This window comes from Pseudopipra pipra, chromosome Z, assembly GCF_036250125.1.
Source record: "Pseudopipra pipra isolate bDixPip1 chromosome Z, bDixPip1.hap1, whole genome shotgun sequence".
Classification (NCBI taxonomy): domain Eukaryota; kingdom Metazoa; phylum Chordata; class Aves; order Passeriformes; family Pipridae; genus Pseudopipra; species Pseudopipra pipra.
Genome location: NC_087581.1, coordinates 58,020,185 through 58,039,540, shown reverse-complemented (window position 1 = coordinate 58,039,540; position 19,356 = coordinate 58,020,185). Strand labels below are relative to the sequence as shown.

At 39.4% G+C, this 19,356-nt stretch overlaps 1 protein-coding gene across 3 annotated transcripts in view; it reads right to left on the bottom strand.

Annotated features, from left to right (window-relative positions):
• The window catches only part of SNCAIP (synuclein alpha interacting protein), a 93,281-nt gene that overhangs the window by 34,791 nt on the left and 39,134 nt on the right, over nucleotides 1–19,356 (bottom strand). For all 3 annotated transcript variants that reach the window (XR_010426947.1, XM_064642784.1, XM_064642785.1), the window contains exons 3-4: nucleotides 11,980–12,052; nucleotides 221–1,083 (exon numbers count right to left, since the gene is read on the bottom strand). Coding sequence is in view for 2 of the 3 variants with exons in the window: in XM_064642784.1 (XP_064498854.1) it covers nucleotides 221–1,083; nucleotides 11,980–12,052 (936 nt within the window). In the remaining variant the exon portion in view is untranslated. The remainder of the gene's footprint in view (nucleotides 1–220; nucleotides 1,084–11,979; nucleotides 12,053–19,356) is intronic.

Genomic DNA, 19,356 nt, shown 5'->3' with positions numbered 1-19,356 from the left:
TTGAGCATGTTTACATAAAATTAGTATTTTGGTTTTGCTACATATTTTATTTAAATATTAAGACTTTCCATTTGGAAGACCATATGCTCTATTTCGAAGGAGTGTACAAGATAAAAAGGGCAGTGGTTCAAAATATTCACTTCATCAGCTTAGCTGGCTTAATAAACCACATCACAGATCCCTTTTATTCTACATTTTTTATGAAAAAGATGATACTTACCAGTAAAGATATTTGGCCTTCCTTTACAATGTTTAAGATGCTCTTAATTTTTTTCACTTCTTCGCTCCTCTCTTCTGGGGCCCCCGCATTGTTCCAGCTCATACTCAGTTCCTCCAGCTGCTTGCTTTCTACCATTGCCATCTGCAGGTGGAAAGTCCTCCGGTGGCAGTTTGGCATGGTCTTCTCAGTTTTGTGAGCATGAGGATCAACACATGTCCTGCTGAGGAAGCCCTTGCCTTGGCCTTCAGAGTCATGGACCGAGCTACACTTAACTAAAGGCTGGGAAAGCTCTAATTCTTCTGCTGAATGTTTGTGCTGATCAAGGGCAGTGGGCTGTGTTTTTCTCAGCTGAGAGCCTTTCACAGGAGACAGCACACAGAACTGCGTCCCGCCAGCAGGCGAGCTCTCTGTGTTCCCTGCAGAGCAAGTCTTGCCACTAAGACCATTCACTGTTGAACACACACCCAAAAGTTTTTTCTCAGGAGCTATTTTTGTAAAAGGAACATGTTGCTGGCTTGATTTAATATAAGGCACATCCAAAATTTCATCCATGTCCAGGTCATAGTGCTCCAGCTCTCCAAGCAGAACAGCAGGCTCAATGGTTTTGCTTTTAAGGCACTCTCCTTCTCCAGGACTCTGGTCATCATTTGGAGGTGCAGACTGAGAATCACTGCCTTTCTGGTATTCTCCCTTCTGGTTCTTCTGGTCATCACTTTCATTGTTCTCAGAGCTTTCTGGCTGGTGCTTTAATGGGGAAACTCTCTTCACAGGTCTGAATTTATTGCACACATCTGCAATTCCTGTTGGTTTCTGTGCATTTCCGAGAAGAGTTGACACTCCACAATTCCAGCTGCTGCTGGAAACTTTAGAAACAGAGGAATTTGATTTAGAAGTGACTGCTATCATATGGCATGATATAAAGATACACACATGCTGTGCACATATAGAGCTGTGCACGCTTTAAAGATATACCTGGCCAAACACTGGAAACAAGAATTATATGATAACATGCCACATTCATATCTAAGCAGATTTAATGGTATCTCTATCAAAATAGCTGAAGAATTTAACACTCCAGAAAAGAAACTTTCTTCAATACATTGTAATAATTACATACATTGTAATAATTACAAATAAAGTAGTTCTTATCAAGTAATGGAGGACCACAATCACAAATTGTCCATGAGCCAGCAATGTGAGCTTGTGGTCAAAAGAGACAATGGTATCCCGGGGTGCAGTAGGAAAAGCATTGCCAGCAGGTCAACAGAGGTGATCCTGCCCCTCTACTCAGCCCTAGTAAGGCCACACCTGGAGTGCCGTGTCCAGTTCTGTACAAGAGAGACATAGAGCTCCTGAAGCAGGTCCAGTGGAGGCTGACAAAGATTATTAAAGTACTGGAGCATCTCTCCTAGAAGGAAAGGCTGAGAGAATTGGAACTGTTCAGCCTCAAGAAGAGATGACTGAGAGGGAACTTTATAAATGTATATAAGTATCTGAAGGGAGGGTGACAGGAAGATGGAGCCAGGCTCTTCTCAGTGGTGTCAAGCAATAGGGCAAGAGACGACTGGCAGAAACTGATGCACAGGAAGTTCCACCTGAACATGAGGAAGATCTGCTTTACTGTGAGGGTGACTGAGCACTGGAACAGATTGCCCAGAGTGGTTGTGGAGTCCCTCTCACTGGAGTTGTTCAAGAATCATCTGGACACAATTTTGTGTGCAATGCTCTAGGATGGCCCTGCTTGAGCTGGGAGGTTGGACTAGATGACTCACTGTGGTCCCTTCCAAATTTAATATATTCTGTGAATAATAGCCTAGCGGTATTTACAGCAGTCCTGTCCAACTATGCTAGTTCTCATTGTACCCTGCATGAAGATGCATCATAAGAGTAGGATGATTTTTTGGGAGGGCAACAACAGAGTTAGTAAAAAATTTTTACTGGATTTGTTTTAAGAACAGTAACAACAATTCAATTTCTAAGGCCTGTTTTCTCTGGAAGATGTATTTTTCACATAAGAACTGGAAATTCATATGAACAGCAACTCCAAGCTGGGACTGTTCAGCTTGGGGAAGAAAAGGGTCAGGAGGAATGTCATCATTAAGAAGCATGAGCAAGGCCTTTCTCCGTGGTGCCTACTGGCAGGACAAGAGGCAATGTAAAACACATGAAAAGTAAAACACATGAAATTCTATCTGAACACAAGAAGACACTTTTTATTGTGAGGCTAGTCAAATGCTGGCACAGTTTCCCAGAGACTTTGTGAAGTCTACATCCTTGGAGATACTGAAAATTCAACTGGACACAATCCTGGGTTTCCTGGGTTTAACTTGCTCTAGCTGGCCCTGCTTAAGCATTGGACTAGATGATCTCAAGTGGACACTGCCAACGTAAACAATTTTGGGATTCTCTGATCTAAAAGTTAAGCCTACTTATTTATGATGTTTCCTTTTCCACTTCTCCTCTCTGTGCTGGGCTTCTCTGTCAAACTTTCCATCCCTTATATGTACAACCTGTATACACACACATACCCCCCCATAGCTCTGGACCTTCCAGACAATTATTTCAGTGCACTGCAGGATATAGAGTTTGACCAGTGAATCTGACTTACGAGAAGGAAGGGAGCTCAAGTCAACTGAACTCTTAATCCTACTGAACTTGAACTGAATCCTACTGAATTTACACTCTTTCACACAGTCCCAGCTGGTGATATTTATGATCTTCATAATCAGTGGAACTCTGGCAAAGAGTTTTCTTTCTTTTTTTATTTTCAGTTGAGGGACAGCAGTAAAACCTCTAAAGCCTTTAGGCAGTTACTATGACCCTTTCAATGTACACTAAGAGTTAATGCATTCTGAAAGTCAGGAATACTGTTTAAACAAAGCAGATTTATAACATGTGCTAACTGCATATCAGTGGGATCTAATCTGTGGTCAAAACACACAATTTGCCATGAACACCTTCCTAAGGAAACAGATATATACACTTTCAGTGCAACTTTAATATCTGAAGTGAAAGATTAGTATGTCTTAGTAGTTACGGATGTCTGAAAATTACATTAATACTTTTGGAAGTTCTTAAGAAAACATTTCCGAAGAAGAAATAAAAATAATAATAATCAAATGGCATGTAACTTAGTGGGCCAATACAAAGAATGCACTGTACTGACTTATTTATGTATTGTATAAGATTCTAGGTTCAAAGGCCTACACTTTTATGTTGGTTTTATTTACATGAGAAATTTTTTCCAAGTGATACAGGGAAATGGATACCATATGTTTCCCAGCTGTTTTGTTCTGACAGGAACTATTAAGCACTCAGTATGGAAATGAATTCTGTCTGAGTTTTATGAAAACACTGCTTTCAACACAGGGGTCTAGACAGAGGAAAAGGCATCAACATTTTGTTTGTCGTCACTTTATGTAAGCTTACATTTATTTTGTTGCTTCACTTTCTCCACTTTTTAACTTTAATAACTTGCATTTACATAAACCACTGATGACAAAATTGTAAAATCAGACACTGCAAAGAAGCAATGACCTTTGTTACAGATTTGTCTCGGCTCATTGTGAAGTCATGTATTTCTCTTTCATCAGCGTTAGAGCAGAGTAAGGTTCTTCCAGTTTTCATTGTTTTTCTTTCCAACATCTCTTTACAAACACTGTTTTTCCAGAAAACAAACTGGAACACCAAGAACAGTTAACAATACTTTTACTGTCTTAAAAACATACTCTTCACTTAACTAAGATGATGGATTTACACTGCTTTTAATAAAGGATTAGTATACAGCATTTAAACATAGAGCAGTAGGGAACAAAGAAAGCCAGACTGGTTGACACAGTATTTCTCTGTGCTATTTACTACTTGGGCGCTGTAAAGGCTGCACCAGTCCTCAGGCAGTTACAGCACAGCTTCCCTTTACACCCCACGAGGTCAGAGTGGACCAGGGCATGGCTTGAATCTCTTTCATTCTGCTTTCAGATGACTGCTCCCTGAAGAAGCAAAAGCAAGCGTTGCCTATGGCCTCAGAAGCACCAGCACAGCAGGAATTTTGTGAACAGTCTTAAACAGCTGCTCCAGAGGAAAAGCCTCTTGCTCATCTTTCCATACTTATGAACTCAGGTAGGGGCCATTAAAAGTCTGGGTCAAATAAATACTGTTTGATTCTTTTTTAAACAAGAGTAAAAGTGTGTCTGAGCTTAAGGCAGGAGAATGTGGAGCAGCTAGCTTGATTCCAGAATCTGACCAATATTTCTGGTATACTCCCAAAAGGTAACAACAACAATTTTTTTTCCCAACTATGCTGTCAAAATTATTTCCTTAACTTTTATTCATTAATATAAGAGATTTGGATAATCACATTGTTGTGTTGCTGAAGCAGAAAGAGAGAGGAACACAAAAATTGCAGATTTCATTCGCATCAGTGAAAAAGTGTCGTGGTACCTGATAGACCTGAGCTGTCAAAGCACTGCCTTGGCACAAAAGAAAGCTCTATCTGATGAAAACCTGCAAAGGTCAAATTTGCAGTATTTCTTCATCATATATTGTGCTCTGTGTTCTTCTTGAGTAGAGAAAATGCAAAACGTGAATCAAGAGGCCTGTAGGTTTATTTATAGTTTTATTTACTTATTTACTTACTTACTTATAGATGTCCTAGAACTACTGGGGACAAGTAATCAGAAAAGGGGGCATGTCTAGAACATGGGGAGGTGAGAGGGGGAGTTTTATCTGGTATACAAGCGTTTGCAGCATTACAGGGTAACTCTGTGGGTTTTCTCCAACTATCACGACTACCTCATACACAGATGAAACTTTACCCTGTTGTGTTACAGGCAGTTTCTGTGATACTTACAATCTAGTGCCAAACATCAGAATACCTTTAAATTGTCCTGAGTATAATGAAAATAAAACTGGCAAGTTTTTCATTAAGAAAATAGGGGAATAGCATTGACAACTGCCCACATTTTTCTAAATGCAGTATTTTAACATTTTGCTCATGTAATATTGGGAGGGGGCCTGCAACAAGTCTATACAGTTTTGTGTTTGGAGTTTTACTGTCATCTGAAAGAAATGTCTGAGTTTCTTCCTTGTGATATGACTTCAGCAGAGACTCTTGAATCAATTAAGACTTGTATTAATTCCAGGTCCATTTAAAGCACTGTGATTCTGACTTTGAATACAGATGCTGAGGTGTTGACTACACAACGGAAACTTTCAGAAAACTCCTCGTTGTTAACACAAATGTTTCTCTCACACTGGCAGCAGTACTTGGGCTCCAAGTGATAGAGGAAGAGATGTCCCAAGTCAAAGGATAATCAAAACCAGTTCTGAATATCTATTTACTGTTTTATTAATATAACTGAATTCATATTTAGCAATTTTAACTGAAGGTGGCACTGTTTTATAGTTTTAATATATCAATAACTTGTACAAGAAGTTCTTTAGAGTTCTTTACTGTAAGCTGTACATCATGAGAACATGAAATAAAGAACAATTCTGCACAGGTAAGAACAAAGAGGGTTTGTTTCCATTAAGTGGAATTTGAAGTCACTCTAAAGAAGAAAGAAAGAAAGAGTATACAGGGTAAATAATAATTAATGTTTTTAAATAATAATGCATCTTTTCCAGGTAATTCAAACACAGTTACGAGCCTCAGGGAATGAATAATTTTTCTTATCTTGGCTTGAGGAAGAACAGTACCAAAGCTGTCATTATAAAGTAGAGAATATAGGAGATGCAAAGAAAATTTTGAAATTAATAAATTGGATTTACCCTTGTTCAGATTGATCTATGGATGTAAAAGGAAGGTAGCGAGCAAAGTTCTAATGAAAAATCAGAAGAGGTCATTTTGGCACAAAATGTGTAAAACAGGAAGAGGGAGGATGTGAAAATGAGTTAGAAAAAGACTTTATATGCAGCTAGCACAAGTATTCCTTTATTGTAAGAGAAAATACTTCAGTATTCTACCAACGAATGATCCAAACAATATTGTATTGTTTCAGGTATATTTACCTGGGAGATATCTGGAGCACAACAGGCTGTCAAATTGATGCCATGTAACACTGCTTCCAAATTAAATTTCACTTTACTTTCTCATACAATTCAAAAACTACCAGGAGCTTGAGACAGAAATTGTCTGCACTTTTATGTTCATTGATTTATTTCTTTTTCTCAAATAGAAAACTAATCTTCTGAATAATTTTGTGAATGGCAGTTACTCTGGGAATGAAGTATTGTAGAACAATACCTGCCAAACATGAAAGGTGAATTTGTTTTTATCATTCTGTGAATAAAGATCTAGAGTAGTATATTGCCTTCATTTGAAACATTCATTTAATGGCAACCAAAAGTCGTCATAGATGACAGAATTTACTTCAACAATGACATGGCTCAGTGAAGCTTGTTGAACACAGATGTCTTGAGCCATTTGCTCAAGTGGCCTTAGAAAATTTGTCCAGAAAGAACGTAACCAATTCCATGCTTAATAAGAAAAGCATAAAGGACTGACTTCTGTTTCAGTTCATCATTCTATATTAAACAATGCTGGAAATCAATGGGCACACTGGCTAACACTTCATTTCAGAAAAAATGAGCTAACTAGATCCATTTTTAAACTACATTTTTCAATTTTCTATCTTTGAAGATGAACAATCACAGAATCACAGAATATTCTGAATTAGAAGGGACCCCAAGGACCACTGAGTCCAACTTTTAAGGGAATGGCCTGTACAGGCCACAGTCTTGGTGTTATTAGCACTTTGCTCTAACCAAGGGAACTAATGTCCATCCTAGTGGTTATTACGCTAGCTACAAAGATCGTTCTCTTGAAGCATGATGGCGGAGAAAACAATTACCCTTAATCGTGCTTTACTGCAGATAAACTGTGATTTGCCCTGCATTTTTTTGCCAATTTCATATATCTTTCACCGTGTAATCTGGGGGTACTGGCACACATATTTTGGTTCCAAGGATCCCTTGGAATTTTTCTGAGTCAGAATTCCCTAAATCCAAGAAGGACACTGAGGCATCACAAATGACTTGGATTCAGGACTTGAAGGGATACTAAGTAAGTTTGCAGCTGATAGAAAATTGGGAGGAGTTGTTGACTCCCTTGAAGACAGATAGGCCCTGGAGAGAGACCTTGACAAATCAGAGGACTGGGCAATCACTACTATAAGAAGTTCAACTAGGGGAAGTGTCAGATTCTTCACCTGGAACAGGGCAACACTGGTTGTGTGTATAGACAAGGGAATAAGAGCCTGGAGAGCAGCACCATGGAAAGGGACCTGAGGGTCCTGGTCGATGGCAAGTTGAATATGAGTCAGCAGTGCCCTGGCAGCCAGGAGGGCCAACTGTGTCCTGGGGGGCATCAGGCAAAGCATTGCCAGCCAGTTGATGGAGGGGATTGTCCCGCTCTGCTCTGCACTGGGGCTGCCTCACCTTGAATATTGTGGCAGTTTTGGGCACTGTAATATAGGAAAGACATTAACCTATTAGAGAGCATCCAAAGGAGGGCAATGAGGATGGTGAAGGGCTTTGAGGGGAAGCCATACGAGGAGTGGCTGAGGTCACTTGGTCTGTTCAGCCTGGAGAAGAGGAGACTGAGGGGAGACCTCATTGCAGTCTGCAACCCCCTCATGAGGGGAAGAGGAGGGAGAGACATTGATCTTTTTTCTCTGGTGACCAGTGACAGAACACAAGGGAATGGCAGGAAGCTCTGTTTGGAGAGGTTTAGGCTGGATATTAGGAAAAGGTTCTTCACCCAGAGGACTGCTGGGCAGTGAAACATGCTCCCCAGGGAAGTGGTCACAGTATCAATTCTGTCAGAATCCAAGAAGCATTTGGACAATATTCTCAGACGTGGTGTGATACTTGGGATTGTCCTGGGAAGGGCCAGAAGTTGGACTTTAAAGACCCTTGTGGGTATCTTCCAACTCAAAATATTCTGTGATTTTGAGTGAGGACTGAGACTGCTCTGATTGCATGGCTTCCATGCACATCTGGCAAAAGGGTGAAGAAGGAACCACAGGACTTTCCCACCAGAACATGTCACTGGCCAGTGATGCCCAATAAGGGGAAGTGACGGTGGGAGTTCAAGGAGGAAAACCTACACGATGAGAAAACCTTTCTCAGACTTTCTAATACCTCCTTTTACAAAAGAACAAGTAATTCCGAGAAAACGTTACAGACAGGCAGAAATAGTTAGAATAAAATCAGAAATCTATGTGAAATGCTTGACAAAGCACACTGAGTCATAAACACTGATATTTGTCTAGGATTAAAAGTATTTAGAGTAATTCAAAAACAATGTAATCAAACACTTTCATATGTTACTAACTTATTATTCAATGTTTACAAGAAATAGGGAAACAAAAAGGGATTTAGGGGCTATTCACCACATTTATCAACAAACAATGAATAATAAGACTTCCATATCATTAGCCATAAAAGTAAAAAATGTAATTTCACAATGAGAAACTGTCTAGATCAAATCTGTTCTAACCATCCTGCTGGTGAAAATGGCTGCCACAGATAAAGTTGAATCTTATTTTCTCTATAATTTTGTCTTAACTATCTTAGTGAACTAAATATTTTTCTGAGACAAAGCTGACATTGTTTTTTAGACTATGATAGTCCTGCCATATCTAATCTGTGGTCAACTTATGCTTAACTTTTAATTCTCCTAAAAAAATAACTCTTGGACAGTTCTGCTTCCAAAGTCCTTTGTTTTAAAGAAAAAATGTAACCCCTAGCTAAGCAGAGTCAGTATGAGGTAGACAGCTGGATCAGCTCTTTGTAAAACCTTGTGTTTTTCTAGGTGTAACTACTTGAATTGACAATGGAGTACAGATACAAAATAGCATGAATGCCATACATACTAAAGATTTACGATACAGTGTATCTTCATCAAAAATAGCAGGTGCCAACAATAATTTGGCAACATTATTTTAATGGTTTACCATATGAGGAAGGCAAGAAACTGCATCAAAAGCAACTATGAAAAGTCAGCAAATGAGGCCTTACACAATGTTGACTGATGCAGCTCTTGATATTGACATTTCAAGATGCTTCAGATACTGAAGTCTGTATAGAAATGTAAAGTGATATCCTCCTGTCCAGAACCACATGATTACTCAGTAACCAAGCAAAGTAAAAACAAAAGGATTTTAGTACTATTTCCTATTCACCAAAGCTCATAACTGATAAGTGGAGAGAAAAAACAGAATTTAGTAGTTTCCACTTTGCCAATACTATTATCAGTGCTAAAGACCCCTTTTTTACCCCCAAGCTGTGAACTAACTTCCACTGGCAGGCTACTGTAGTAGCAGCCAGAGCTATACTGTCTTCCAGCAATGACTCTATTTGCTTCTGTCAACCCTTTTTCAAGGAAATAGATGAATGCAGATGTAATTAAAATCATAATTAAAAAATGTCCAACTGCAGAAACAACCATAGAACAACAGAGCTACACAATAAGTGTCAGCATCCCCCAATCTAAAGGAAGAGCTCATAGCCCATACTTCATCCTTGCTATTGATCCACATTTTACTTTGTGACTACTATCTGAATTTTAGAAAGAATATACTTTTCTTTCTGTGGCTAAGCAGTCCCCATGAACAGACCACTCACTGCAATTTGTCTTAGGGGCTATTCTTGCTCTCCTTCTCTGGTTCACCTTTCTCTTGGAGCAGCTGAGTGAATGAGTAGCTTTAATTCTCTTGTATGACAAGATTAGATAAAGCTCCTCTGCCACATGATCAGCTGCGTATACTGACAGGCAGAGGAGGAGTGGGAATGTCAATAGTGAGAAAGTAGAGAGGAGGGAGACATGGAAGAGATGAGGGAGATACTGGGTGGGGAATGAAAAGGGGCAACAATGAGGGGCATTAAATAATGGGGAGGAGAACGGTGAGAGGAATTGGGTAAAGAAAGGTCTAGGAGAATGGTGGGAAGAATACTGGAAAATACTTGGGGGGATGACTGAAGGGAAAAACAGAGGAAAGACTTGTGGGGAAGAATGGTGGGAAAAACTGGGGAGGGAAGAATGTGGGGGAAGTAAAATTAAGATCTGGGGAAATGGGGGGAAAATAGCAGGGTGGACACTGGAAAGAAGGGGAGTGAAGAATGGTGGGGAGGAACGATAGGGAGAACAAATGGGAAAACAGTGGGGAGAATGGTGGGGAGAATGGGGAAAGAAGAATGGGAGGAGGAGTGAGGGGAGAATGGTGGGAGCAATGTAGGGAGGAATGAGGGGATGAATGCTAAGGAAAATGGCAGGGAAGAATGAGGAGCAGAAGAGGGAAGAGTGGGTGAGAAAGAAGATAGGAGAAAAAGTAGGAGGAATGAGAGAAGAATGGGGGGAGAATAGTGTGGAGAAATTGTGTAAGAATAGGAGAATGGGAAGACAGTGGGGAGAATGGAGGTAAGAACGGGCAAGAAGAAGGGAAGGAGAGGTGAAGAAGATGGAAGGAGAAGGGACAAAAGGGGAAGACAGGAGGATGCAAGGGATGAAGAAGGGGGGAAGAACTAGTAAGAAGGCAGGAAGAAGAGAGAAAAAAAGAGATAGGGGTGAGGCAGGGGAAGGAGAGAAAGGTGCAATGGCAGAGGATGTGAAGAATGAGTGGAATATGGAGGGGAGGATGGAGGAGGATGCGGAGAGATTGGGGTAGAGTGAGATAGGGCAAATTGAGGGCGGTGAATAAGAGGTCTTCTCCCTTTACAGTTCTTCCCTGCTTTTACTTGCAACAAGTAATGTGTGTGCAATCACTGCTGTGCCCTGTATGGGCAATAACATGGCAAGCAAGTGTGGTAAGGAGACCTTTGCTTTTCTTTATTGTCATGAACAGTGGCATGTGATGACTCAGGTAGAAGAAGTAGCTATCAGAAAGTTTTGACTTAGTTACATATATTAGAAATTTAAAACAGTCTGTAAGGAAATACATAAACAAAAGTTGTTCAAGTATAGCACAGTTCTGAAAGCCTTCTATCATCCCATGAATTCCAGGTCTCCCATTTCTTTTATAAAAGTACTTGATGAAACAACATTCACAAAGTTCAATTAAAATGCCAGAAAGCACAATAAACTTTTCATAGCTCAACAAAAATGCTCCTCTCACCAATTCATTTATCCTCCATCAGGAAGAGAAAAATAAAAGCGGATTAATCTGATTTACAGAGTGAAAAACAACACTGAATACACTTTTTGTCAGGGAGGCAGGGAGAAGGTCTCCAGCTGGTTCTCATCTATATGCCATGATTCTTCATTTAGTTTACACTATTAAACTAAAAAACTCAGCTTTAATCTTAACTGTTACAGTATGCCTTAGAGCAGATTCTATCATGTAGCATCCTTGATACAGTTTCAGACTCTGGCAAAACATCATCCCTCAAACTGGTCGTGACCATATGGGTAATAAATACATCCAACATTTTTTCATTGGCGCCTACATTATTACGTCTTGTCACCAATGGTTTCTCGGGTTTTCAAGTAAATTGTTGCATATACTGTGGTTTGGAGCTGCTGAGATGAAGCCCTACATTTATCTGTATACAGCCAATCCTTTTTTGGAACTTTTTTCCCTTCTAATGAACTAACATCTGTTGAAAAAAAAAACAAAGAAAGTCATGTTTCCAGAAAGCCGTACAGAAATGAGAGAAAATAAAACAACAGGACACTGCCAAGAAGCTATTATTGCCAAGTTGTACATGAGTAAAAAAAAAAAGCCTAGAAAATGATGGGTGGACAGAAGCGGGCATCATACCTGATCTGTCTTCATTTTGTGAATCACACCTTCTACATAATTCTGGGATGGTCTTGAGAGAAGTTACAGAATACTGTAAAAAAGGAAAAAAAAATGTATGGAAGTAATAATTTAAAAAGATAAAAAGTAGGACTTTCAAGAGGTCCAAATTTCATGGACACTAACTAAATCTACCAGCCAAGGGTACTTCTGGCAGTCTGATGGTCTTCTCACGAGAAAAGTAGATAGCACCTACTTGCTTTTGTGTCCCACCTTGAGGCATATGAAAAAGACATTCAAAGCAACAGCAAAGCATCTCCCTACCTCAGATTTCTCCTTCCTGCATATCACCATTATTTAAGTCAAAAACAGAATGCAACAAAATGCAAGATACATCAAAGGACAGAATACATCTGGGCTTCACAGTAAACATCAAGGGTCTCACTTTGCCCACCTGTGCATCTGTTATGGTGACTGCACTGCAACATATGTCATGCTTAAAAATTAGAATTCAAGCTTTCACAAACCAGTATGTAAAAGTGAATGTTTGCACTGTACAGATCTGATTTCAGAGATGGATATACAATTTTTTTCCTTATAAACTTGTGGAATATCCTTGGAAAGACATATGATCCAGTATTATAAATCCATACATTCTGATATACAGTTACTTAATAGCAAGTCTTCCTTAATCAAATGCCTAAATGTTACAGGAATCTTCACTTAAACAAATGAAAATCATTATGTCTGTGAGAGAAAGATCAATGACTTTGCTTATACAAAAAACCCCAAACTATAAAAACCAGTATTTTGGAAACTAAAACAGAAAAAAGCATTTAGGATTAGCACAACTGAAATTTTTTAAAGAATACATAAACACCATATGTTTTCAAAGAAACAGATATTTTAGCTGGTGTGCTGTTGACCAATGAAGCAAAACAACTCCACATAAAACCACATGAACTTTCCACACAAAAAAGAAACAGTCATACATTGTCTTGGTTTTTGCTGACAGTTTGTCATTCAATGTTTGACATGTTTCTAATGCACAGCTGGCAATCTACTTCCAAATAGTCTAAAGTCAAGCTCATGAGACCAAATGCAAGAGTAATTTGCTTTTCTGGTGCAAGTTTAAGATTGTTACTCAAACGACTGTAGTTACTTTATTAAGTCTTGAAAACCTCCCATGCTTTACTTTTTCTCTTGCTGATCTGATTCACGGACGTACTGAGAAACCTCAGCCACAAGAAGAAGCTCTTACAAGTATTTCCAGGATCAAGACTGAACTTATCAACTAAAGTGTGTAGCAGTACTCCACAGAACTACCCTGTGATTCCAACCCCCATCAAACGAGGGGTTTTCTGTAAGGCTGTGAGTGCTCCAGGATGTGACAGACTAAAGCAACAAAGAACAGAAGAGAGACAGGGAAAAAGATGCTACTAAATACAAATTAAAACAAGTTAAACACTGACATGGACAAACACTACGTGCTGTGCTTCACTTTAGTTGTTGTTTAATAAAGCCTGAGCTGTTAAGCTATACATCTTGCTATTTCAGCACAAAGACTCAAAATGCAATGCTGAACTGGTCCAGTAAGATTATTAAGAGAATCCAAGGAACATCTCTCCAAGGAACATGGTAGCTTCACAAGACCAGCTGGTGCAGTTTAAACTATTACACAGTTTGTAATTGAATTAGAAAGAGGCCTTTGGTATTCCATTGCTATGTGTTTTTTCAGGCAACCTCAAAAACAGAAAGCCACCTTTTTTTTTGTCTTTTTCCTGTTGTTTCCTGGAAGAACAGATATTTTTCTGTTTCTACATTGCACTGGAATGTATTCAGTTACCTCATCCTACCACCAAAAATCTATTCAATGTTATAAATTTGATCATACATTTTAATCATATTGGTTTGATTTCATTAACAGATTTCCTCCCACTCACCTCTGTCCTCAAAAAAATTTCTGCACATTTACATTTCTGCCTTCTGTATTTTGTGGGTAAAATGTGAAGAACCAGCTTTTGATCCAGGAAGTAACTAAAGTTACACTCTAAAGTGGACTTTTCCCAATCATAAAAACAATCCATTCCCAGCTCTTCCCACTAGAACTACTTTTTCCTCATACTCTAGCTACAGTTTTAATCATCAGTAATGTTTTTTAGCTTTTCTTCAACTGTAAATTTCCAGGTTGCACAGAGGGACAGCAAAAGACGTTGAGATTGCAACCCTTCCTTAGAACAGAATTTTAGACTTAATGCTTATTCAACATCATTTGAAATTAATTATTTCCAACTCTTCGATAATTGCAATTTTTTTGCATACAAAATTAAACACCACTTCTCACATTTCACCATTAGAGTGAGACAGATTTGAGGGCCATGCCCAAATGCATAACTGACAATATAAGAGCTAAGCACATCATGTCACTTTGTTAATCACTGCTTAGTCTGATCTTTGGTACTTAACTAAAGTCTGTTGTTGTGAGGGTGAAATTCAGTAACAAAACTAAGGGCTTATTCCCAATATAATGCACATAATGGAATTTTTGATTACTGTTTGAAGTCTGAGTTCTTTTCCTGCATTTAGTCAAACCCTTAAGAACTCTATAAGATGGAAGAACAGTATCAAGAGCAAACAAGAGATAAGAAGTAGCAAGTATTTCATATTCCCAACTTTCTCCAACAGACACTGCTAATTCAGGGGAAAATGGAACCTCCCTTATAATGCAAAACATTTATTCATTCTGCACTAGAGAATCTAAATTAATGCAAATGTTAACCTTTTAAATTTCATATGGTTCTCAGATTTTAATGCAATGAATTTTAAACCCAACACATGAAAAAAAAAATCTTTAATATGGCTATTCTGTGTTTTGCCACTTGTCTACCACTTGCAGACTCACTTGCATCCAAGAAGTGTTAGAAAAAAGAAATAACTGATCTTGTGTAAAGCAGAGAAATGTATATATAAAAAATAGTAAAAAAAATGCAAATTAAGAAGCAAAAGTTACTTTTCAAATTCTGTTGTGGAGAATACTTTCAATATTTCCTAAACTGGAGTTAAAGTGCAAACTTGGATGCAGTGTGACTTTCAGACCATGTTATCATAACCATTACACCCTCAAAACATGAAGGACCATGTCCAACTCCAACTGTTTGCAGTATCAAAACTCAAATAATTTACCTCAACTCGATCAAGACACCAGTGACTCTGTCCTGTTCCTAAATGCACAGCTCATTTCCATTTAGATACTGAAAACAGGAACCTTCCTTCATTACAGCTATTTTTTTCAGGTGTTATTATTACTGTAAACTATTTAACAGTCTACTTTCAGTTTATTTGCTATAGTGGAAAACTGTCTCATTAATATTAAAATTCCATTAAAATGAATAACTTTATAATATATTTTCTTAATCATTTATAACTGTGCAACACCACCCTTTTCCCTAGTCATTTATTTGGGAGTAGCAAGCTACACTGAGAAAAAGTAAATCAACAATACTTGGCCTGATGTTGCAGGAAGATTTTTCTCAACAGTAGTGTCAATTTAAGCAGCTTCAGAACAACAAAAAAGGGGAGGAAAGAGATTAGGCTGGCACAGTGCTGGGTGATCCATCTCTTCCTATGGCAAAGGAAGGGTGACAGCAGGCTCAGGAGGTGCCTTGTGTTGAATAAATGGGAGGCGAGTAGATTGGGCACACTACTGACTATACATATTCTACGTCTTCACTGCCAGGTGAGGATTCACATGAAGTTTTTCAAGTTGTTTCAAAATCCCTGACAATTCAGCAGCTGTTTAATTATATTTGAATTCGATTACTGCACTTGCATTTCACAAACCTTTAAATTAGGCCCAGTCCCACACTGGCACCACTGAGCCATGGGTTTTATTAATTCAGAGCTATTTGAGTGATGAGATCAATAATCTAGACAGTCAATCATTAAGTGTTTACAAATATCTTAGCATCAGGAGCTCTGGTTATGATGAGGTTATCCTGTATTATTTCTGTAAACAAAGAAATAAAATAGTTTCAATTTGCACAATTTCCCAGTGCAATAGAAATCCCGCATTTCAATCAAAGGATTAGGAAACCTCCAGGTAGACATACCAGCAGCATAAAACTTACAAGCGGGAATAAATCAGGAGAAATGGGAAAAAAGCAGAAGCTTAAAACATACATTTCATAATGTATCTATGATTTAATGCAACTTAGAGATCCTTTTTTTTCTTACTTTCTGGGAATAGTTATTAACGATGAAATAAATGAAAATATTCAGCTAGGTTGCTTAATGTCACTGCAGACAGAATATTTTTGTTTATTGTAAACAAGAGCCCCAGAAACCTATTCTGCTGTCTAAACTACAGTTAAATATACTATGCTATTTGGATCTGGAATGGAACCATCTAAGTTTGTAAAATAAGCATCATATATGGACTCCAGAGCTCTCACAGACTTGGTAGATGTAGTTGTTAAGCCACTCTCAATCCTATTTTAAAAGTCATAGGAGTCAGTCTCCAGTGACTGGATAAAAGTGAATAGCACATTAATTTTTAACAAGGATAAAAAGAAGGGCCCTGGGAACTACAAACAGGTCAGTCATACCTCAGCACCCAGTAAGACCATGAAACAGATCCTCCTGGAAGTTGTGCTGAAATGTGTGGATGACAGAGGCAATCAGAGACAGCCAGCATAGTTTCAAAAAGGGCAAACTCTGTCTGACTAATATAGCGGCCTTCTACAATGGAGTGACAAGAGCTACAGATGTCATCTACCTGAACCTGAACTGTAAGGCCTTTGGCACACTACCTCCAAACACAACATCCTTGCTGCTACTTTGGACAAAAAATGGGCCACATCCAACAAGTTACAATCAACGGCTCAATATACAAGTGAAAATCAATAATGAGTGGTGTCCCCCAAGGATGCACACTGCAACCAATATCAGTTAATATCTTTATCAATGACATAGATGAAGGGATGGAGTGCACGCTTAGGAATTCTTCACACGACACCAAGCTGAGTGGTGTGTTTGATTTGCTGGAGGGAAGGAAACCATACAGAGGGACTTTGGGAAGGCTTGAGGTGTGGGTCCATGTGAACCTCATGAGGTTCAACAAGGTCAAGATCCTGCACATGTGTCAAGGCAACCCCCAGTGTCCATACAGACTTGGGTATTGACAGCAGTCCTGCAGAGAAGGACCTGGATATATTGATGGATGAAAAATTTGACTTAAACTAGCAGTGTTCACTTGCAGACCAGAAAGCCAATCATATCCCAGGCTGCACAAAAAGTATGGCCAGCACAGTGAGGGAGGTAATCTTTCACCTTGACTTCATTCTTGGCAGAGTCCATCTGGAGTACTGCCTCAGGTTCAGGGGCCCCTGGGACAAAAAAGACATGGACCTCTTTGGTGGGTCAAGAAGGTGACCATGAAAAGAGCCAGAGGCCTGGGACACCTCTGCTGTGAAGCAAAGCTGGGAGAGCTGGGGTTCTTCATCCTGGAGAACGGAAGGCTGCAGGGAGAACTTCTTATGGCCTTTCAATATATAAAGGAGCCTTATAAGAAAAATAGAGAAAGACTGTTTGCCAGGGCCTGTAGTGAGAGGACAAGGGGCAAATGAAAGAACATCAATTTAGATTGGATATATCAAAAGACACTTTTTACAATTAGGGTAGTGAGACACTGCAACAGGTTGCCCAGAGAAGTTGTAGATGCCCATTATTCATGACTGTGTTTGGTTTCTGTGGCAAACTAACAGGAGGACCTGCCCCCATGTAGGTCAGAAGCAACTGGCTCCATTATGGACTGGTTGCTGGCAAAGGCTGATTCCATCACAGATGTTGGTAGCTGCTCTGGGATAACAAATTTATGAAAGGGTGAAAAACACTGCAAAATAGCAGCTGGGAGAGAGGAGTAAGAAAATCTGAGAGAAACAGCTCTGCAGACACCAAGGTCAGTGAAGAAGAAGTGCTCCAGGTGCTGGAGCAGAGATTCTCCTACAGTCCAGAGAGAAGATTATGGTGGAGCAGATACTTAGTCTGCAGCACGTAGAGGACCTCACACTGAAGCAGGTGGACGTGCCCTGAAGAAGCCTGCATTCTGTGGGGAGATAGTGCTGGAACAGGCTCCTGGCAGGAACTAAGGCCCACGGAGAGGAGACCATAGAGGAGCAGGTTTTCTGGCAGGAACTGTGACTCTCTGTGAGACCCACACTGGAGCAATCTGTTCCTGAAGGCCTGTACCTCATAGAAAGGATGCGCCTTGGTGCAGTTCGTAAAGAACTGTGGCCTCTGGGAAGGACTTAACACTGGAGAAGTTCATAGAGGACTGTCTTCAGTGGGGAGGACTCCATGCTGCTGCAGGTAAAGGGTATGAGAAGGAAGGAATGGCAGAGACACCATGTGACGAATCAAATGCAAACCTCATCCCCCTTATCTCCCTGCACTTGTTGAGGTGGCAACGTAGAACACTCAGGAGTGAAGCTGAGACTGCGAAGAAGGGAGGGGTGGGGAAAAGGTGTTTTTAGATTTACCATTGTTTCTCATTATCCTATGCTATTCGATTAGCAATAAATTAAATTAATATCCCCAAGATGAGCCTTTTTTGCCCACAACGGTAATTGGTGAGTGATGTCCCTCTCCTTGAAGCACAGTTTTTTTGTCATATTTTTGTCCCCATCTTGTTAATGAAGGGGGAGTGACAGAGTGGCTTGGTGGGCCCCTGGTGACCAGTCAAGGTCAACCTATCACAATAAGGCTTTGAGCAACCTGACTTAGAGGAAGGTGCCCCTTCCTATTACAGGGGGAGTGGAAATGAATGACCTTTGAAGGTCCCTTCTAACCAAAACCATTTTATGATTCTGTGATCTTGGAAAAAAAGTAGTTTCCTTTTTTTTCATGTACAAAAGCAACATAAAAAACCCAAAACAAAGTAAACCAAAACAAACCAAACCAATCAACCAACCAACCAAACTCCAAATCAACTTATATATCTATTTGCCTTTTAAAACAAATTCCTGCCTTCCTATCTATTTTTTTTGTCTATTTAATTTTGATCATTTTTGATGAAATGGACTACAAAGGTCTGGACTATAAACAGTAGCTTTCTAACTCAGGTACATTTGTAAGAGCATCCTTTTAACAGACTTTTTGCTGCCATTATTTTTAGTCACTCCTCTGCACTGGATTAGAACCAGAGGGCTAACAGAAACAATATAATTGGCTAACACTGATGCTGTTCATCTGCTCTCACCAGAACAGGCTAATGATAAAATGTGAGGGTTAGGCATCTCTAAGTAGTATATGGTAAGACATGAGTAGAGTACTGCAATAACTATGAATGCTCTTCTTAATCTGGATTCTGAAAACAAATCCTTTGTCCTCTTAATTGCTAAA